Here is a 23099-nt window from a genome sequence, read left to right as displayed (position 1 = left end):
CTCTGCAAGAATTTTATGGATCGCAGGCACCTTTAGGGTGACTCTACTCTTGATTCGCTGGCCCCTCTGCACCTTTTCAGGAATATTAAAATATTTCAAACTTATTTTTAGAATAATGTTTTGAAATACTTGATTTTTAGATATGTTAGAATGTTTCGGTCTTGAAAATATTTTACATCAACTTTTTTATGGGGTTCAAGGTTTAATATAATCATTTATTGGCTTTGTGTATCTGAAGGAAAAGGATTAGTACCATTAACGAATGAAACAGGGGTCATACAGTAACTTTGTTACAGGTTTGGTCCATACACATACACAACTCTTCTATAATGCCCTTTCGTCCTATCCTGCAGTATCCCCTTTTCCAGCCCTTCTGCACTTCGCAGAACGGCAGAACCTGCCACGTGTGCAAATAGATCTGTACTGGTGACAGGTGATGGTTAGAGTATAGGATGAATTACCAAGTTTATGTTAACTTTAAATCTAAGCAGAGTTTGAACTGCAACAACAGATTATGAATATGAAAATACTGTTGGCAAACAAAATTTAAAGCAATACAGATGGTTTTTAGAAAGTTGTTTTATTTACAGCAACTTTAATTCTTATTTTAGTGATAGTACAAGCTACTCATTGATGCTTTTGATCACTCACATGAATTTAGCTTGGTATTTTACAATATTTACTCTTGTGTTTGGCCAGATTGATCCCCTGTTGAAACTCTAGAATTGTCAGTGAGCATCAATTGAGTTATACCGTGGATTAATTTGATCATAGTATTATGAGGGGATTGAAGCATGGGAGGTTTTCTTTTAACTGGTCTTGCCTAAGTCATGTAGTATTTGGAAGTAAGAACACTGATTAATATAACGAAATTTTATTTTTAATATACATTTTAGAGGACAAAACTGACCTTGAGAACAGTGTGATGCAGAAGAAAATTAAAATCCCCAAACTCTCTCTCAATCACGTAGAAGAAGCTGGGGAGGTTACAGATTATGGGGAAGAAGATGTGGAGCTTAGACACAGTAAGGTACTGAAGTCTTTCCTTTTTTTTTTTTCTCCTCTTTTTATCCCCCCCCTTTTTTCCTTTTTTTTTTCTTTTTTCTTTCTTTTTCTTCCCTCCTTTTTTTTTTTTTTGGAAGTGCTTGGGGCATATTCAGACGTCATAGCTTAAAAATTCCAGGCCTGCTTTTGATCCCCTTAAAACACTGTGTTTGGTGAAATTGGGTCAAATTGCGTGTGGGGGTGGGGTACGGGTTTTCAAAACCTGATTTATGTGCAATTGAACGTTTTCCTGTTTATACCGTCTGCACAATTTAGTAGCCATTTGAGATTTTTGGAACAGTGCTCATCCACTTTGGCCCAGAATGCTTTAAAAGTCACCAGTTACATGAATGTCGAGCAGCTGTTCTTGGTGGCACTTGTGACCTATTGCGCTTTGCTTGTTTGGAATTGGAAGGGGTGCTCTGAGAATTCCTAACTACAGCAGTGGGGGAGAAGACAAATTGACAGAACTGCATCCCTCCATTATAACTGTCAGTGGCCTTTTTAGGTCCAGATGTCAGAAACCCACTATGTAAATGTATTTATTTTTTGATATCAACAATTTCTTTTAAAAGTCTGCCAGCCTTCAGAATAAGATACTGCTCTGTGGCTTCATGTGTTTTGCAGCTGCAGGAATGATACTAGTACATTTCTTTATGGTGGGCCAACATTTTTTTTTTTATTATTTTTTTTTTTTAATAACATGCGTGGAGCGTAACATCAAATAATCTCATTTTCTACCACATTACTCATGGATATTGTGGTATGGGAATTGATAGTGTCAGCTTCTTGTCTCTAACCTATGAGCTACACTTGCTTTCCTTGCAGTTGCTTGGAAGTTCAAATGCTTTTTCCAGACTTGGCCAATACAACTTAGTGACTTTTACCTGTACTGTCACGTTTTAACACCATTATCCAGGCCCCAGAAAAGAGGTGTTCTTTAATTTGTAGAGTTTGCGCAGATGACTGAAGGTAAATTTCTACTGAGAGTTCAAAGGACATGAAGCCTCTGCAATGCAGTACTGATGCAGAAGGAATCAGTTGATCCAGGAAGATGAGACTGGATGGTACATTCTCTCTCCAGCTTCTGTGTTTTCAATTCCCTTTCAGTGTTTGCTGATAGTGTTAACAGAGTCACTTGCATCAGGCAGTTGGGTGAACGTGCTAGAGGAATAGTCAGAGAAGGTTTTGTCTCCCAAAGCGTGGGAAGGACAAGCCCTCTGTTCACAAAACAGCTTTGCATGGTATGCTGCTTTCATCTCGGATGTCGTTGCAGGTGACAAACATAGCACGTAGTTCATGCTTTCTCTTACTTATCAGAAAATCAATTGCTGCCGGAAATCTAAATGTTAGAGGTAAACTTTAAAGGAAAAGAGATCCAGATCCAATTTTTTTTAAAAAAATAAATTATCTTTGTCTATGGAATCAAGTGACCTATATATACCCAGCTAGCAAGCGTTGCACAACTGCAGAAAGAAAGGCCTCAGAAATTTGTGTATGCATTTAGCTGAATTATGCGTGCATGATAGTTATGATGTATATCCACAAGAATCTGTTAGGCAGAACATTTTTGCAGGCAGACTGTGTCTTGCTTTTTTTGGAAAACAAGAATATTAACGGTTCCCAAGTCTGTGGAATTGTAATTTGTATTACATCTTACTGCTCTCTCCTAATTTATTTATTTTTTTATTGTGACATGCAGAGACAAGATGGGAGGAAACAAAGTGAAGGTACACACAAAAGCATTGAAGCAGTTGTTGCTCGGCTTGAAAAACAGAATGGGATGAGTCTCAGTAATACTTCCAGCCCTGAGGAGGCTTTTATGGAGACTACGGAAAGCATGAACAACATGGACGATGCTGTAGTTCCTCGGATTCTGTATGAAGAATTGCTGAGGAGTTACCAACAGCAACAAGAAGAAATGAGACACATTCAACAGGAGCTTGAGAGAACGCGGAGACAGCTTGTGCAACAGGCAAAGAAGCTAAAGGAGTATGGGGCACTCGTGTCAGAAATGAAAGAGCTCAGAGACTTGAACAGGAGACTCCAGGATGTACTGCTTCTAAGACTAGGTAGTGGTAAGTGCCGGACTTAAATGGGACTAGTTTTAATGAATTTTGCAAGTGTGATCAATTGTTAAACTGGACATTGAATGTTAAAAGGGTTTTCTGCTATGGCTGTACAATATGTGTCAAATTTGTATGCTATGTACGTCTGGGGTTTTCTTTAATGATAGTAGAGGTCTTTGTGCTGGTGTGGTTGAATCAGAGTTCCATTTTAAGCAGCTGTATTTTAAAGAGTCTCTGACCTTCCAGTATATGCTGAAAAAGATAATAAAGCGTCATCTGCAAAATATACCGATATGTTCCAGTTTAAGAAGGAAAAAAAAAAAAGAAAAAAGAAAAGGCAGTGGAACGAATATTTGGATTAAAACTATTTTATTCTTTTCAGTTAGGGATTTTGTTTATTGTTATGTAAGTGACTGTGTTGCCTTCCGTTTTCTGCCCCCTTCTCGCTTTAGCAGCTCATTAGAATGTGATTTATTCCTGAACTTCTTAGCAGTGGCTTTAAACAGCCATGCTAGTTGCAAAATAATGGATTGTTAAAGAATAATTAAAAAAACTTTTTATATTAGTGTCCCATTTATCAACACTTGTTACAAAACACAGGTTTGTGTAATTTGGATTTAAATTTTAAATATCTTGAGTCAATTGCTCAATTGTTTTGGTTTATAACAATTATTTAACCATTATGTTGGAATAAAAGGGAAAAAAGACAAAATAAAAAGTTCATCCTTTTCATTGAAGATGGTACCCTTGGAATACCTTCAAATATTTTACTAATTTATTTGCTGTTAGAATGTGGTACTGCTGTGTTGAAGATTTGCTTGGTGACTGAAACTTGGTTAAAATTTGTGCATCCAAACTTAGCATGCTGTTTCTTATGTCTGCCTTTGTGTATCTGGAAACTTAATTTTTGCATGTAAATTGGATATTGGCTCTTCTACTTGACTTGAACGAGTGCATGCAATTTGCATGTGGGTCTGAGTTCCATCCACGTACAAACCCGAACCGGAGAGAGCATGCGCCTGTGCTGTAGCATGTGTTAAGGTGTGCCGGCAAGTTTGGAGCCAGGTTCTCGAAGTAGCATCTGACAATTTAAACTGGGTGTTTCACTGTGAATGCTCATCGTTGTTATGCTGTGCATAATTAAAGTGTCATTACTTATTATAAACATTCTAGTTAACTTTTTAAATAAAACTAAATAGGCAAGGTTTCCACAGTCTGAAAAAACACGATGTGGTTGGCAGTAGATTCCACTGAGCCTTCTAAAATTTTCCTTGGATGGAAAGATGTTTCTTCATCTGCAAGTAGTTAGCTGAAATTTATGTGAATGGAGCACCAGCCAGATGTTAGTAGGCAATGGGGCTGAACGGCGTAAAATACCAATTTAGTTGGTAGACTTGACAGCAGTTTGAGTGGTGAGACCAGCAATGAAATGAAGACAGCTTCTGAATTCTGTCTCGTTTCTTTCACTTTAAGAAAGAAGGGATGCATTTTGTGCTTGAGCCGTATCAAAAAAGCTTAGAAGAAAAAGGAAAAAAAGAAAAAACCAAAAACCAAATCATCTTGGAAAAAATGTTTAATCTTCTCTAAATACTGGGCTTGAATTTCCATTGTATCAGTTTGGCATCTGCTTTACAACTGAAAATAAATCTTGATTACATTGAAGACAAGTTCTTTTAATTTAAACACATACCTGGACAAATATGAATTATAGGTAACTTCCAAAAAAATCCCTTGTTGTTATTACGTGTATGGAACTTTTCATGGATGACAAAGGTAGAATTTGGCTCTACGGGCTGTGTCCTTCACAGGGTGCGTGTTTCCTAAGGCTCAGTGTATTAACCGCTGATAACTCTAGTGCCTTTCCTTATAGCCTCATTGACAGTAGAGAAACAACCAGATTCTAGAAAGATCAGTACAAAACTTAGGAATGTTTGGAAAGGCAGACATCTTCAGCAAATTACAAATTAGGGAGTCTGATGACGGTATGAAAAAGTGCTACTTTTAATCAAGAAACAGATATGTAAAGACTTCTTTAGTCTTCCTTACTTTTCGAGCTTATAAATGAGGTATGTTTGGGTATGTGAATAATCTGTGAAAATTGTTCAGAAAATAGATTGCATCCTGAATTCATCTTCAGTTGTTGCAGCGATCTCTTAAACCTAGAGTTTCAAATTACACGTAATTTATGTTACGCTGCACTTCTAGCAGGCTGGACTTAATGCAAACTAATTGCATTTCTGTTTCACCTTAGAGACTTCTGATTTCTTTGCATGAGATGACAGCTGTTTTGTGCTGATGAATTGCAGCTGTGGGAAACGCGTGCCTGTTGCCATTTTAAACTTGCAGATCAAATATAGAACAGCCTCTTGAGCTAACATTCAGTCAAGTATTCAGTCTCCTAATTTCCCATCAATATGTCGATTTCAGTGAGAAGCAAGAAGTCAACGTATTCTGCTTTAGACCTAGGCCTTCGTTTCTGCTACTGAACTTGAGCCGCTCTTGTGGGAAGAGTGAGGTTCTTAATCTTTCACATGATGACGCTGAGTTGCTCTTTGTTTTAAGAGAGTCTTGGAAATGGCAAATGAAATAGTGAAATCAGTACCGATCCATGGGGATATATTGAAGCTTCTTTATGATTTTGATATGCTGTTGCCCAACAGATCCCTTCCTGGAGGAGGCAAGCATTTGACCAGGGCTCTGGGGACCAAAGCAGTGAGGGAACAGAATGACTGTCGTGGAAGAGGTTACGGTGTCCCTCATCTGAGCGCCCTGAAGAATGCGTGTAGACAAAGCCCCTTTTCCCTTTCCTGCTTTGGGATGAGGAAGCCCTGCGATTGTAGGCCTTTGCGGTTTCTTTAGTGTGTTTTCAGGTGCAACAGAAAAATTTGTCCTGTTTTTATCAATAGAGAGTAAGGTGATTTAGAGAATTAAATCACTGACTCTTCCCTGTAGGGCTAACTTTAAATAGTCCGTGGATTGCAAAAGATAAAAATTTCAATAAGTTTTGAAAAAGTAGTTGTCCCCAGGGTGAGATCGGTGTAGTTTGCTATGGTTGTATGTGGCCAAAAGTAGTGAACTTTTATCAGGGATAATGTTTGTGTGTTGTTCAGTCCCTGATAAATTCTGTATTTTCATGTTGTATTGCTAAGAATTAGTGTTGCGCTGAAGTCAGGGAGTATATTCACCTTCATTCATTCATTCCCATTCATTCATCAACACACACAGAGCCCCTCAAGTGGTTATTTTTAATTCCAGTTTAATTTCAGTGATCTGGTTTACAGTGTCTTGGGACTGACACCGGGATAGGGAGAATGAAATGGTATTTGTGTCTTAGCATGTGTAAGGAATTGCTATTATTTAGCTTTTCTACATTTGTTTGACTTTTTGATGAAAAAAAAACCTAAGGCCAAGGTTTCAATCAAGTATGAGTACAGGGAGTACCATATATATACATATGGTACTCCCTGTATATATATATATGTATATATATATAAATATATATATATATTTCCCCTTGTCACACTCCTTTTGTTTCCATTCAAATTGTGGTAGGCCATGTGGAAAAACAGCTTACTGCTTACAAATGTATATGGACCACTTTATCAGTTAATTTATTTTGGCTTATTTACTGATTTTTGAGTAGCATGTAGCCTAAGATGTGTCTTTGAGGAAAAGAGGCGATGAAGGGAAGCCTTCTACCACTTCATCCTGCATTTGAAGTTGCTGGCCTCTCAGATATTATGGAAACTCTACAGTCAGGAGGAGAAAGAGTTTGCAATAAAACATTTGTTTCCTTTTTGCGTTCTGAAGAATTGTCTTTATTTTTCTTATGATCTTTATTTCACAAGTGCTATCACTATTAAGCCTTTAGATAGTGGCATATATTTTTGTACGTCCCATTCATCATCTCTAAAATAAGATGCAGAGCATGAGAGCTACAGAGAGAGGAAACTTTTGGAGTGTGGTGTGTGGTAGATTGGGCACACAACTCCCATTAGCAGTAAGACAGTAGCGTGGGTTATATGTCTAATTCACAACATGTCGGGTTGAAAATGCTGTCGTTAGTAGCTGGTGAAAGTAGCTGTGAAGACTGCCTACTTACAGGCAGATTTCTGTTTGGGAAGGACAAATGAGTAGACTATAAAAGATGATGTTTTAAAGGCTTTCTGTTGGGTGGCTTCTAAGCAAGCAGTAAAGTGTGAATTACAATAGAGGGTTTTCTGACCTGTTAGAGCCATGGTTATTGTGGACTTTAATCAGCTGTTTTTGTTGAGAACTCCGGAAACCAAATCCCAGCTGTGTCACTATATGACTCTAAACAAAACAGTAAAAGATTTCTAAATAGCAACTAGAAAACGTCTCTAAATAGATAAGCATTACCTTCTAGGAAGAAGGTGGTTGTTCTTCGGTGTCTTCCTCAAAGTGACTTTCAAATTATAAGAAAACTCAAAATAGCGCTTTGTTGAAGAATGTGTTCTTAAATTAACAGCTAGAAGACCACTTCTTAAGTTCACACTGGCAATTACATCGCTGCGGCTGCTTTTCAGGAGTGCCCACCCTGAGATGTATGCTGGCTGTGGGTGGTTTAGTCAATCCCTGTCTTTCCTGCAATCTGGATCAATTTAGCAGTCTCAAGTTTAGAAAGTTTAGTTTGTCTTGGTCGTACCATTGTATATCCGTGACAGCAGAGGTGCTTATTAAGATTATTATGAAATTATAATGCAAAGGGTATGTGTTTTGTGATTTCTCTGTGCCATGCCTATGACTCTTAAGACACTGTGCTGGTGGCACTGCAGTATAAGGTTATCTGAGTTGCCAAGACAACCTTTAGGTGCCGAGTGTCAAGTGGCAGTCAGCTGAGAACATTTAGCTAGCTCTGTAGGTGTAGAATAAGCTATAGGATAAATGTCAAGTGCTGACAATGGAGGAAATGCTGATATCACTGTATAATAATTGGTAAATCAAGCATCACAAAGGAGGAGGAATGAATACTTTACTTGTTCCAGGTACAGGAACTATTTAAGATACGTGACTCAAGACATGAGCTGTGGTGCCAGCTTGACGTGCAGAGTTAGATCAATTCAGGGCTTGGTCTATGTGCACAAACACTGAGGGGGGATGCTGAACCATGACGGTGACCTGAGTATTGAATTGTCATTTGTTGAAGATGTCAAGGTTGGGATACAGAGTGCTGCAGCGCTCTCAGCTCCAACCTGGTACAATATAGTTCTTACGAATGGGTGAGTTTATCCTTATAGTTCTTGGAAGTGGCTGATTACCATGGTGTCCAGGGTCTGAGCTGGCAACCTTGCTGTGCTAACAAACCACCGTCCCTGCGTGGAACTTCAGTGACTGCTGGAGCTTCTCGTGAGCCCAGAGACAGACATCAAGAGACAAGGATAGGCTGGGGGCCGTAGCCTGTTCCTAGACTTCTGGTCTAACCGCTGCAATGAATGGAATATGAAATCCAGTTCACCAATTATTTTATTTTGTTCTTCTGTCTTTTTAGGAATGCTTTATAAATTTGATCTGGAAAAGAAAAGTTGATGACTGACAAAATAATTATCCTCCTTTGAAGCCTCAAACATATGCTTAGTAGTATTCTGTTGTTTAATCTGTGTTTAATTTTTGTTGATTGCATTAAAAATAAAAATCAGCGTGTTGGATGGATTGGACAATCAAAATTCTAATTTATGTGGGGTTTTTTTAACCTTGGATACTCTTTCTATGCATGATACTTTAGCGTCAGTAGCCTAAGCCTGTTTCCTTTATAGCGTTTCTGTAGATCCTCGCTATCTTTAATATAACTGTTATATCTAAAGAGATTTAAAATTTCTAGAAAATTCTATATGGATAACTTATGTAATTATCACAGTAAATTACGCAGGTTTCTCTGCATCTATATAGTAATTCGGATTTGAAGAATTACTATTGTTGCTTTTGGATTATAGTTTCAGTGTTTTTTTGAACATAATTTCTGTAGTGTGCATTGAAGCAATCTTACCCATATCTGTAATTGTCCATATGCTTTAAGAATAAAATGAAACATTTCAATTAAAATGAAACATTTTAATGTTTATAAAGCAGAGTTACTTATCCTGCTTTTATGTATTGATGTTCAGAAGTAGGATTTTGGTTTAGACTCTTTCTAACTTTAAAATGAACATGACTAATGTGTTGTTTTATGCTAACCATGGGTGATGAAGGGATTGATTTCGTGTTCTCTGGGATAGCAGACAGCTCTCTTTTCTTAACTGTCTAGGACCTGCCATTGAGCTTGAAAAAGTAAAACCAGAAACAATTGAGCCTGAACCTGAGGTACAGAAGACCTTCAGTGAGGAAGCAAATACATCAACGTACTATCCTGCCCCCGTTCCAGTAATGGACAAGTATATTCTCGAGAATGGAAAGGTATTTTAAATTAAATATAGCATGAATAATTTGTAAATGTCCATCAGGTGATTTTCTTGTGGAATTTTCATGATCTCGGGGGTTTTGCATGGTAGCAGCTTATACAAACTTTTTCAGTTTTTATAAAGGCATGCTATTATGTTGAGGAAAACTATGAAATTACACAGATACGAACAGCATAGAAAATTATCCTCAGTGATGAGTGTTGAATGCTGTGCAACACAAGGAATATAATTATTAAATATGCACGCACATGCACATTGGCATAGTCTTCAATTGGTGACATACATAAATCCACTGAATATAGACCCAAGTCAGTAGCCCCCATTATAAAGTTACATTAGTCTATTTAAAAGGAATGCTTTTTCCTAAAAGGTCTTTAATGGTTTTAATGTGTTGTAGTCCTATTGCAGAGAAACCTTCATGTTTTGGTTGAATTGGAGTCAAGTAGGTAATCATGAACCCTGGAATGAAAATGGCCTCCCTTGAATCTGGGAATAGTGTTGCCCCTGAATTGAGCTGATGTAGTGCTACTTTCCAGATACTTTTATAAAGTTGGTGAAATACCATCAGCTACAGTTTGCCTGAGCCTGACTGATAGTTTTTCAGACTTCAGCATGTTTTAACACATTATCCGCTCATCTACCGAGCCCTGCTTTTATAACTGTTGCCATTATCAGTAAATGAACATTGTATTTTTTTTTTTATATTTTTTTTTTTTTTTTACAAAACGATATGTCCTTCAGAGTTGCCTGTGTAGGTCCTGTTTCTTAGGACATGTATCCATTCAGTACCATAAGCTGAGAACGTTTTAGGAGGAGATGTCCATTTCAGCTTTGGCATGCTGGAATAGCACGAACTATTACATTTTCAGATCTGTGTGACAAGATTGACTGCACAAGTGTCTGTGATTCTTGAAGCTGAATTCGACATAATTGTTGAGGACAACATGTATGTGAAAAATAGTATAATCTTGGCAGTTCGACAGATATTTGGTTCGGATAGCTTTTCTTGCCTAATGTATTTAACATATGTCATTTGCTTGTAAATTTTGTGTATATTTGTGCAATGAAAACTTTGCATATATTACTGTGAGAGTTCAGTTTACATTCTTTTTTCCCACTTAAGGTCTGTGGGATAGGGCACACCCCTTATTTGTATGCAGCTTTTCTTGCACCTCTGTTTCATCTGCCAGCTCCTTGGCACTTCTGTTGTGGAAGTCTTCGCTGTCTGTACAGATATTAATATCTCTCTAACTTCCTTTTTGTAATTTTGGTCTTTCTTTAAGTTTACCTATTTATTGGGGCTTCAGTCAGCTCAGATGCCAGAAACGTGAACTAATAACGTATTTAGAGTGTTGGAGGGTGGTTTTTTCAGTTTTCCTTATTTATGCCTTTTTTTCATTACTTCTTTATTGACATGCACCACTAGAGTAGTTGAAATACTTTTTTAGAAATCTTGCCCTTTGTGGCATCGGATTTGATCTTAGTAGGATTCTTTCAAAGCAGATAAATCTCTCCCCTCCAGAGGGAGAACGCAGTTACTGAAAAAGAGCCTATGGCATTCATTTAAAGAAAAGAAGAACTAAAAAAAAAGAAAGAAAGAAAAAAAAGAGTTCATCTTCTGAGATGCATTTTAGATACATCGCACATGTTAGCACAGTTATGGTGGTGAGCGTTGCTTTGAACTTGCTGTTCTTTCTGTTACGTTGTGCTTGAAGGTTGATCCTGCGTTTGCTGAAATTGGGGGTAAAGTTCCCATTGATTTCATCAAGCCAAGGGTCTGGCCCATGGGGCAGCTTTTCCAGCAAGAAGAAAATAGCTTCTGAATCTGGAGTAGAGTAAGCTTCTCGTAGCTTTGGGAGTAATAGGAAACGGTACCGAGCCTGTTTCACAGAGAGGTAAACTGAGACCCGGACAGATTAAGTTCCTTGCCGTAACAGTGCTAGAAATAGAAAAAGGGAGACATAAGATTTCTGTGTCTGTGGCTGTCTGTCACGTAGTTGCTGTTACCATAGGTGTTTCATACCAGTGATAACTTATTTTAATAAATGAAGCATGTTCAAAGAAGGGATGATCTGTCTGAAACATAAATATTAAAAATATTTGCTGTAACTTGTTTTCTTTTAAATAACTTCAAGCTAATGAATAATGTAGTAGCTTAAGAGACTAAACAATCTTTAGCAAGGACAGACCCTAATTTTGGCGAAGCGGAATCAGATTCTTGATCAAATACAGAAGTTTCTGCAACTAATGTAATACAGACATCCCAAATTTGGCATGTCACAACATTCCTAATCTTAGTTATTTTCTAAGTAACTTACACTCATTTTTGCAGATAACCTTTCCAAGATCAAAACAGAAATAACTGAATTATAACTGTAACGACTGTTTTCTGAGCCCAGACTGCTCTTTCTGATTGAAGTTGTCTTACAAAATATGTAAAGAGCACTAAAAGAGCGTGATTTTTTTTTTTAAAGCCATTATGAAGAGGCTCAACAACAGAGAAGGAAGGAAAACAGGGGTGTTCATGTTGTGCTTATTACTAGTTCCATTTGTGTCCATTACAAAACCAAAATACCACACGGGCTTTTGAAAAGCTTCTTAGAATCCCTTTAATGTAGAAAATTCTGCAGGAGAGGCAGCTAGCTTCATGGTTTTATACTTTGAGGAAGTTAGTTCATTTGTTTTTTATAAGGTAGCTGGTAGCCAAACCATTCATATTTTTCTATTTAAGTTTTTAAACAACTAGTTGCTTTTGAAGGATGCTGTTGTAATAAAAAATTCCTTCGGGTTATAACCCTCATTAATAATTAAGACAGGTTTCCATTTAAAGGAAAAATGGGTTTTGGTTGAATACAGGCAGGAAAATTACAGGTATATAAAATTTTACAGTAGCTTTGTCCAATTTTCGTTGCATTTAATGGGACTTATGTGATACTGCTCAGATCTGTATGGGTAGCAGGCACAGTTTATGTAATGCCACATGAAAGGAGTAAACCCATGAAAAACTAAGAGCAAACCAGTTAAGTCAAACAGAGTCTCCTAATATAGTTTTGACATAGAATTTTGTTCACAGGATTTATTTTTTTTAATTGTGAGGAGGCAGTAAGTTTTTATGACAGTATTAGTGTTACAGAAAAAAACTCCATTTGATCAGGTTTTATGAAATCTAAATTTTGGATATAACAACCCAATTGATAGGTATTTTTGGTATTTTGCGCTTTTACAGAATGACCTTCTTCCTTTCCAGTGCAGTGAACTCTTATCAGTAATTAGAATAGCTAGCTCATGCATTACCTGGCCATGGATGATGAACAAGTATGGGTCCAAGCGAATGAAGTTCATCACCATGTGAACAAAGCTTTGCGTGTGCAGGGGCCGTTCAGGTGTCTGACCTGTCCTCCAGGGGTTAGGAGCACAGACATACAAGGTACAAAGTATTCTCCAGGGATCTACACAGGGCCAGCGTTTGCGTCCTGGTTGCACTCGTGCTGGTTACTGGTAGAGTTATTTTCCTTGCTTGACAGCGTCCTGGTTATCAGGACTATCAGCTCAAGCATATGTAGTGCCAGCCTAAGGGTGGTACTCAGATTCTCATCCTGCATTCATCTTAAGTCTGGAGCACTGGGAAGCTTGGGATAGAGATACGGGGTAGCTCTGTGGGAGTCAAGCCAGTATAATCAATGCTGAGCAAGACTAATAAGCACTACTAGACTCAAGCAGCTTCCTTTTGGAGGCTCTACAATGGCTTCACACTGCATTTCCCAGTACCCACATTATCCTGCTTTACTACTTCAATGAAATATCTCTGCTCCCCATTGTCTGCATAATGGAAAGTTTATGATGTTGCAGCAATGGGTCATTGCCTTACCACGAAACAGTATTCGCCTGGATAGACTGATTGTACATGATAGGCAAACTTAATGATAGAACTGGAAGTTTATGAAACTTCCTAACTCTCTTGCCTTGTGTTGAAATTGTAGCTCTCATTCCCTTCTCCCTTTCTAGTTACTTCAAACAATCAGGCTGAATTTTACCGACAGGTACAGGATATAACTTAGGAAGTATTTCCCTCTCTACTGCTTCCGAAATATGCTTTCAGTAAAGTCTGTTTTATCCAAAGGGAAGCTTTCACACTGAAGACAATGTTTCATCTTACTCCTGAGTTAGGCTGGTGCAACTGCTTGGTTTATATGCTGTGCATACCTCTATAATACTGGATGTGTTTACTGTTGCCTTCTTCTGTCTCTGTTCCTGAATATAGTCTTTCAGGTGATAGGCTATGTGGGGGTGAAAAAGTAGAGAATAAGAACTGAGACCAAAAAGGAACTATATTATGTAAGAGGTTGACTTGAACTCCCTGACCCACAAAGTTGGAGAAGTTTCAGAATTAGGCAAAATGGATTTGTTCAGCCCTAATTACTGTTATTATAGTACCTAATATTAATGTTCCTACAGCACTTGGATACTGTTGTGTGCTACATACCATAGATAAGTTGTTATTATTACTACCTTCTAGGTCCATCTTGGCAGTGGAATTTGGGTAGATGAGGAGAAATGGCACCAGCTGCAAGTAACACAAGGAGATTCAAAGTATACAAAAAATCTAGCGGTTATGATTTGGGGAACAGATGTTCTCAAGAACAGAAGTGTCACAGGAGTTGCAACCAAAAAAAAGAAAGATGCCGTTCCCAAGCCACCTCTCTCACCTCACAAATTAAGCATTGTCAGAGGTAGGTTATTTGAAAACTTTTGCTTCCTGCTTTGGAGTTTAACTATTAATCATTGAGTTGAAAGATGCTTCTTTTCAGCTCATATAAAATTAACTGATTAAAAACTGTAATTCAAATCGCTATTGCATTGTGAAGCGCATACGTACTGAGGAAAAGTAAACCACATTGCAATAGCTGTGCGCAGTGCAGGCCTTCACAGCTGAAGAGTTGTACTTCAGTGAGGTTCAAGAAGATCACCACTTTGAACCACTTGCAGGACAGGACTCTCAGCCTGGAGAACAACACGTTGTTCTGGAATTCATTTGTAACATAGTGACTTTTTAAAATGCATATATTCCTTTTAACAAGCCTGAGAGTAGCTTTACCACATTCTTCTGTCCAGAATGTAACCAGCTCTGGCGTGAGGCACAGAAACCATTATAGCTGTGACTATAAAAATACGCATACCTTCAAAGGCGAGAAAGAATAGTGTTACCCTTCTAAGTAGAGAAAATGGAAATAGTAAAAATTAATTGTTGCACTTGAATTGGAATTTGAACAGGAAGTGTAAATCGCTGACCTATCTGGCAGGAAAAATTGCAATGACACTTTCAGTAACTGCAAGCCTGAGTCCATGTATGTAGTGCTTTGAGAGAGAGAAGGCCTTCTCCTTTATTTAAAATGAATAGTGAATTTCAGTCCCTTTGTATCATCATGCTTGTGTTTTGCATTCATTTCTGTCTCTCTTGGTATTTCAGGCTTCTTTTTAAGTCAGAACTGAGTTGGTTCCTCATGGAATACATACTGAAATTGGATTTTTAGGTTTTGTGTCCATACGAAATTGCAGTAGGGCTGAAAGAAATCTCCCTAATTGATTTAGCTTCATTATTCTGTATTTCGTGTTCTTAGTTGCTATGTGCTCTTAACTATGAACTGTTTAAGAGCTGTTGTAATCTGCCTTGCAAGTACCATGTGTTGGAAGCATGAAATGTGATTCCTGTTTGAGTGTGTGCGTGTGTTTGTGTTGTGTGGGGAAAAGTTGGAAACTGATCTTCATACTGTCATCTTTCTCAGTTTGTAAAAAATGAGTAAAAGACATGGGTCTTTTTTTTACTAATCTGTTTTAAGAATATATGTGGAAGTGCAAGCTGTTCCATCCTGATTTTCTAGTTCTGGCTGGGACCTTTTGGTGCAATCCTAAGACATGTAGTAAAGTAAAGATCTACTGGCCACGTAAGGAATCCACTCTGTGGCTGTGGCTACCCTTGTCGGCTCCTAATGGGAAGTACAATTGGTTACCCAGACACATGCTTAACAAATGCAGTAAAGGGTTATTTTTCACTGGCCCATTGCAAAGAGCTTTCTAGTTTCCCTGCTGGAGGCTGTTGCTCCTCAGCACTGCTGGCAAGGTTGCCTATACGAGAATTTCCTCTTCTGCTTCAGTCAGGGCCAGTCTGTGTTGCTTGAGCCATTTAAATGATAGCTTTCTTCTACCTCCCCTTGTTTTGCCTTCATTGAGTTTGGGAGTACGCTCCAACAGGTACATGGTGAGAGGCAGATGAGGCCCTTCCCTTTCTTTTCCGTACCTTTACACTTTCCAGCAGTTCAGCTCTCCCCTGTTTCCTCGTTTTTCTGTGTTTTCTGTCATACTTTTGCTTCCAGCCTCAACCCTCACTTGAATTCTACTGTTCCACGCCCTGGTTTTCCATGTTCCTCTTTCCAGTGTTTATTTCACCTTGTCTTTGACTGCCTTTTTGTTACTCTCAAGGCTGTACAGTCTCCTCTTGAACCATTTAAACTTCATGGCCAATGTTTTAGGTGGCAGCAGACAGAATTCTTGTGTCGGTGGTAACTGGGTAGCACGTAATCATGATTTTCCACGTTGTTGTGTCCTTTGCATTTGCGTCAATGTTAGCAGGTCTTGCCCCATCATTCCAGCAGTGTTTCCTGGAAAGCTGGAAGTGATCAAATAAGGAGTTACTGCGTTATGGAGAAAAAAAACCCCCAAATTAGTAACAAGTGGACGGATGGTGATATGCGAGGAAGTTAGAGTTTACGTGACCTATGACTTGGATCAGGCATCACAAACAGAAGTAAAGCTCCTTGTTAGTCTTTGAGGTCTACTTGAATTTTTGGTCCAGTCAGAAGTACAAAGTGGGATCCGTGTGCTCCTCTAAAGCCAAAAGACAACAAAGAAGCAGAACCCCTAAATCACTCTTTGGAGCCCCCAAGCCAGCATCCTTATGTGACTACTAAACTGCTATTTCTGCAGCCCCTCACAGAAACGGAAGAGGAAAAACTGTGATGATCGTGGATCTGTCTGGGTCACACTGACTGATGAAGGAGTTCTGTCAAGTGATTCTTTGCTTGGCGTTGTGGCTAAACTAATAACATAGCCTGTATTTTACTGGAAGTTCACCTTACTAGGTGTATCTGCCGCAACCTGGGAGTATTCCTGAGATTATCGTGGGACGAGTTTATGTCCTACAAACACACTGGGTTTCTTCAGGTTCTCTGTGACATGCCTCCTCTTAGGTATCGTATCTCAAATTGTAGTTTACTGAGGATCCGCATTTCAGCTGTCAGGCTGCCTGCTGATTAATTTTATTTATTTTACCTTCAATACATCTTACAACATAAAATTCATGTTGTTTTAGATGTTCTCATCATTCTGTGGACACAGACTAACTTATTTAAAATAGATTTTTGAACGACAGCATTAGCTCTTAATGTGTCTGGTATCTCTAGCTTCTTAAAAATCCCTACGTAGTAGGTAATAAAAAAATTATAAGAAGTATAATGCATGAGCACTGTTATAAACCTTGTTAATGCAAAATAACCTTCTATAAAACTTCTGAGAGGTTTCAAAATGAACTAAAAAGCATGCATAGTACTTAAATTTCATAACTTTTTAATATGATGCATTAGAAATGTTATAAACCATGTTAATTAAGCGATAATCTCTATGGCTTTCTCTATATGAAGCAATAAACATCTACTGGAATAGATTACTAGGCAAAGCAGAACAGAGTTTGTTTAATCAATCTGGGAAGCCTACACAACAAAATACATCCTTCTGGTTATGAAAACAAAAAACCCCCAAACCTGCCTGTCACTAAGGACTTGGGTGTGTTGCATCACCTCTGATTTCAGTAACCTCTGCAGGATTCTGGCACCAAACTACCGGCTCTGTGGAGCAGAATTGTCTCAACTTTCATTGTCCTTATTGCTTTTGCGGTTATTACTATTGCTTGCTTTTTGTGTTCCAGTGAAGTTCACAAAGCACATTGTGCAAACATGCAAGAAGATGGCTCTCGCCCTGAGTAATCTACTAGTAAAAGCAAAATATGCCCAGGGACAGGTAGTCTGATAAAGATGCAGACATTAATGTATGTTGAACAGATTTTAAAAATAAAACAAATCAGCTAATGTCTTCTCCTACTGGTTACTGCTTCTCTTCCTAACCGTTATCATTCACTTACCGTCTTGAGGGTGTGATGGTAGGAGTGACGCACAGGGAACTGGAGGTAACAGCAGTGCCAGTGAGACCGTTCACCTGGGAAAAGATTCTAAATCTGCTGTGGAGATATGGACAAAGACAAGAGTTAGGCAGGCAAGACTGACACTAAAAGGTTGTATTTAGCCTTATTTCTGTCTAGAAAGCCTATTAATGTAGTCACAGCATAACTGGAAGTTGGTCATGCCAAAGATTCAAGCCTGGTGAAAAATCTTGTCTTCAGTGAGATAGCCAGTGAATCAACGAAAGCTTCTATTGTCTTGCAACAAATATACACAGTGCTTACTCAGTGCTGTCTCTTGAGTAGTTAGCTCAACACAGAGCTATTTTCTTTTCTAAAAATATCCTAATGGCTCTTTCCTTTTTTTTTTTTTTCTCCCCAGAATGTTTGTATGATAGAATAGCACAAGAAACTGTGGATGAAACTGAAATTGCACAGAGACTCTCCAAAGTCAACAAGTACATCTGTGAAAAAATCATGGATATCAATAAATCATGTAAAAATGAAGAAAGGAGGGAAAGTGCAAAGTACAATTTGCAATAAATTTTGGATTTTTAATAAAGTCTTAGTGTTTTACTTAAGTGTTGTTTTTTTTATTTGTGTGGCGTTATTGCTGATGGGAGAAGCTGATTTGAAGCGTTACTCTCCTCCTATAACTGATTCATTTTTTGAGCGGTTCTGTCAAAAGCCTTTCTATGGTGTAACCTGCTTTTGAATAATGTAAGATATATTGTAAGTCCACTCACAATGAAAGAGTGACTTTTCAAAGGTTTTTGCAATGAGTTGCGGTATGTTACCTGCAGTTCTGTATATAGGTTGTAAGTCTGCGAACACCAACCCATTTTGCCTACGTTTTGTTTTACTGGAGTGAGTGGATCTAGGCTGTGTTAAACATCTGCTTAGAAGGAAGAACTGTACAAAATCCACTTTGCCACTTTGCTATTGAAAAGGGTTTTATTGTATTTTACAAAGTGTTTTTTTCTTTTTTTTTGAACTGAAATTTTAATCGTTTGTTTTTATAAACCTTTGTTTTGATCTCTAACAATATATTTGGTCAAAAACACACAAAGAATGCTTCTTTTTCACTTATTGTCTTGTAGTTGGATCACCATTGCTGTCGTAGTTTAAAAAAACAAACAAACAAACAACAAAGAACCCAGAGCTGTAACTTGTAAAGTCATGGTAATTTATTTAAAAAAATATATATGTCGAAAAGCAGTTCTTTTTCAGGCACCAAGGCACTTTTCAGATTTCTGGTTGCGGTACAGAGCTCGTCAGTATGTCCGTATTACTGTTCTCGAAGCACTATATTTTTAGCGTATTTGTATTTTCAATCGATTTAACAATTGCCACGCTATGGCAAGGTTATGTATAATAGAAAGTTTAGTACCATTTCAGCTGAGTCCATAATTTAACGATGGACATTTTTAACACAAATTTAAATCAAAAATAAAAATAATTTTCTACACTGAAGTTAGATTTGCGATGCAAAGTTACAAGGAGTAATGTGTTATGGGTCTGAATTATACCTGATTGTCTGCAAGTGAAAGAAAATAGCCTTAAGTCTTGTTTCATGAAGTATTTTGAGAATAAGGTTTGGCCTGGGCTGATCAGTTTTGAGGATTTGGTATATTAGTGATCTTAGTTAACCTTCCGTTTATTTTATGCACGCAGATGTGATTATCAGCCTTTCAGGCTCTCTGTTCCCGAGTATCAGCATTTGTTCCTTTTCTGCCCCTGGAGTTCTACTTCCTGTAGTTTTGAAAGACTTGCCATTTCTTATCGTCTTCCTGTAGCACTGTCGTACCCCAACGTCAAACCTCTCTCAGCGTCCTGCGCGCGGAGATAATCTGAAAGGCGCAAAGCAAGGATTCTTTAAAGGGCTGGGGTGGATGGAGGGAAGAGGGGAAGGGAGAGGAGGTGGACTAGAATTTGCAGCGCCTCTTTTAGAAGGCATGGAGAAAAACATCACGTTGCCTTTTCCTGTACACCGCATGTGCTTAAATGATGTCTTAATTCCCGATACAAGTATTCGGTTTATGCTTTCTAAAGTGCAGTGTCACGATTGGCTTGTGCCCACCCAAGCATTCCCTGCTGCCGAACAGGTACGTCCCACTCGCGCTGCTCTCGTCTCTGCGTTTTCCCGGTCCTTCCCTTAAGCTGGCGCCTGTGATTCCGCAGATGTGTCAGATCTCGCTGATTTCCAAAGGTTCGTCTCATAAGGGCTGGTGCCAATAGGATGGAGCCATGGAGCATTTATGGCGAGGGGTGGAAATGGAAATGTTGGTGTTTTGTTTTTTTTTTTTATGGTGGCTTCTGTGTATTCTGAAATTGCATTTAACAGCCTAGCTTGTCTCCTGTTAATCTCAAAGTGTTCTTAGGTAGTGTTTAATGAAGTGCATAAATGTTTATGCTTCCTAATTTGGGATGCTAAATAGCAAATTAGTGTTTATAATGTCAGTGCATGTATCCTTTTATTAATTAAAGAACAAAATAGAGATAACGTTGAAGAAACACTTAAAAAGCAAGTTCCCACTTTTCAAGCAGACTTGTGAACGTACACTTTTCTTTTTAAAGCGATACTAGGGCAATCCGCTGGTTTGGGGGAGAATGTCCATAATTTCCTCAGTCTTTATGGCTTTAGTACTAATGTGTTTTCATGGTAACAGATTCTTTAATGAGAAGATCTTGCAACACTTCTTGGAAGATAAGCCTATTGGAGACAGCATTTTATGAAACCTGGGAAAAGCACATGAGAATTTAATTAGAGTTGGGGCTCCAGCCTGGCCCCAAAAAATCAGAGATTCTAAGTCTTTCCACAAAACCAGCATCTTCTTTCTAAGACTTCTCTTTGACAGACTTGTCCCATCCAGTGGTAGTGCTGCCTATTGCTGAAGAATTTAAATGTTCTCTTTGGGGAAGGTTTCTTGGAAGTCTTCATTCATTTCTTCCTGGCATTTCCCTCAGCCCAGGCCCGGTTTTTAGCGGAGTTCAACAGGAGGATTTGGCTGGCACAAAAGGCTCCGCTTCCCTTTGAAGCGTAGCGTTCTGCAGGGTGGTAATACTGGGTCCTTTGGACTGGGCAACCGGCATTTAATGTGAGCGTCACCTGAAGGTTTCTTGAGTACGGTAAAGGAATAGGACGCGTACAAGGTAGTAGACCTCTTTATTGTATAATAACTTGGACTGAATCTTTGGATTTCTGGAAATAACTTTTTGCTAATAATAAGGCAGTTCTGCACACTGCATTTGTAAGGCGGCGTGCGGAGGCCTCTGCAGTGGATGTCAGGTGTGTATGAATAATATCTCTACACTTGTATTTGGTCATTACTCTTGTCTTTTCCCTCCCCATGAGCCCCTCTGAAGGCTGTACGTACAAACTCTTTCCCAGTGTGTCTGTCTCGAGTAGGGCAAGAGGCTGCAGTTGTCCTGTCTACCAGCCTTACCCAAGGAAAAACACCAAGTTTAATGGGGTGCGCTTTTCTGCCTTGAAATACTGGTGTATAATTAACTGTGAATTTTCATTTCACTATGTTATACTGCATTTATGGCCAGTGCTGTTCTTGTTGGTACATTAATTCTTCCGTAATTGTGCCTGCCCGTACGTGGTTTTGCCTTGTTCATGGTGCGTCTGCCGTGAATCTACCACAGGAAACTTGATGCAAAAATAGCGCCTACTAACTTTTTCCTACTCTAGCTTAGCTCCGTACCTGTACATCATGTGAAACGGGAGAGAATTCTGACGTAAAATGAAGTGGGTTTTACTACGCCCTGTCATGCCCCTCGTTCGTCTTCCTAAGGTTTGCGCTGTGCCGTTGCTCCAGACTGTTACAAAACCTGGGTTTGTAAGGATCAGAAAAACAAATTTAAGAGGAACCCAATTTTTTGTCATGACAGATCAATGCATACTGTTTACTTCTTTTTTTTTTTTATCAAAGAAGGAAGAAGGTATTACTGTTACATGAATAATCTGATGCTTTGTTGCCACACGTTGCTACCGTAATTTGTGATATTCACGACCCGATCCATATTAAAGTGCCTCTGGCACACTTGCAAGGAAGCAAGATTAGAGGGAACAAAAAGGGCTTTATTTTCTATTAATGATTTTATAAGGGAAATGAGCTATTATATTAAAGGAAAGAATCCTACCAGAGATTTTAATACCTCAGTCAAGATGTCTAGCCACTTGACTAAAAAAAAGAAAGCTAGTATTTGTTAGAGAGAAGAACAGAAAGTGTTAGGTTCTGCTGTTACAGAACAGGTTTGGATTTAGCGATGCTTCGTAGAGATGGGAGATTTTTATTATGTTTTTTTTTAATACAGCCAGACTAAAATACTTATTTAGGCCCGTCAAAGTTGAACTACGAGTAGAAGGAATTTAGGGTTGCATTTGGTTAGCTGTTGAGCGTGACCGGCAAAAGAAGGTGCGATCCCCCCGCGGGGGTTCCCTTCTTTGCGCCGGGCTTTTGAGGATCTGATAGATTGCTGCGATGCGGCTTTGTTGTCTTCAGCGTAGATTATTGCCCTCTGGGAAGTTTTAAGTAGCAATAAATGGAACTTTTTTGGATGTAGTGAAATTCTAAAGATAATTCATACTTCCAGAATGAAGTAAAATTTTTAAAAATAAAGCTACGGGCAGGTTATTGGTAAAATAATACTGTCTTGATGCAAAACCTCAAAGGAGTGAGAGTGTTCGGAGTTGGGAACATCCAGTGTTAGCTGTAGTCTCACTGTGTGTCAGCTGCATTCGTAGCTCTTGAGAAACCCAAATTTTGCCAGTTTCTGAAAGGGAAAGCAAGGTGGCGTCACAGGGAGCTGCACTGGGGGTTATTTCAATATTCCGTCTCCATCTCTCCATCCTGGAGAACGGCCACTCTCCAGAAAGATACAAAGATGGAACTTGTGTGTCTCCAGGATGAGGCGGTAGTTTTCTCAGTATTCTGGAAAATATTTGTCATTCTGTGCGGGCCTTTAGTCTCAGATTAATGAAGTCATAACATCAATTGCTGAGACTTTATTGGTGTCATTTTTTTCATCGTAACAGTGTAGAACTGTGAAGTGATTCATACAACACTGAGGCAATAAAAATGTTATGAAGTGCAATCATTGCATGTTTCATGCTCAGTAGCTAATTTTTAATTTCACCAGCTCGGACACTTTTTCATCCCCTCAGGCTTCCTAAATAGGAAAGGAGCATCACTGGGACTTGGAAAACAGGGACAGTGATTGAAAAAGGAATTAATTTACTTGGCTGTTTATTTGCTTTGCTTTTGCAATTATTTCTGCTGTTTATGTGTGAACACTAACTTTCATTCCGTGCGTCGGGTACCCACTTGTTGAGTC

At 38.6% G+C, this 23099-nt stretch overlaps 1 protein-coding gene across 7 annotated transcripts in view; it reads left to right on the top strand.

Annotated features, from left to right (window-relative positions):
• LOC141747155 (BEN domain-containing protein 5) overlaps positions 1 to 23099 on the top strand; it is a 969363-nt gene that overhangs the window by 589167 nt on the left and 357097 nt on the right. For 2 of the 7 annotated variants that reach the window (XM_074596970.1, XM_074596967.1), the window contains 5 exons: positions 897 to 1030; positions 2747 to 3122; positions 9376 to 9524; positions 14046 to 14259; positions 18139 to 18332. The exons of 3 other annotated variants lie outside the window; for them this stretch is intronic. In XM_074596970.1, coding sequence (XP_074453071.1) covers positions 897 to 1030; positions 2747 to 3122; positions 9376 to 9524; positions 14046 to 14259; positions 18139 to 18299 — 1034 coding nt within the window. In that variant the 3' untranslated portion in view covers positions 18300 to 18332. Of the gene's footprint in view, positions 1 to 896; positions 1031 to 2746; positions 3123 to 9375; positions 9525 to 14045; positions 14260 to 18138; positions 18333 to 23099 lie in introns of those variants that run through there. 2 more of the 7 variants (XM_074596968.1, XM_074596969.1) reach the window with 2 other exon arrangements.

This window comes from Larus michahellis, chromosome 8 (assembly GCF_964199755.1).
Source record: "Larus michahellis chromosome 8, bLarMic1.1, whole genome shotgun sequence".
Taxonomy (NCBI): domain Eukaryota; kingdom Metazoa; phylum Chordata; class Aves; order Charadriiformes; family Laridae; genus Larus; species Larus michahellis.
Note: the sequence above shows the minus strand (reverse complement) of the source record. Positions and strands in the feature narration are given on the sequence as shown.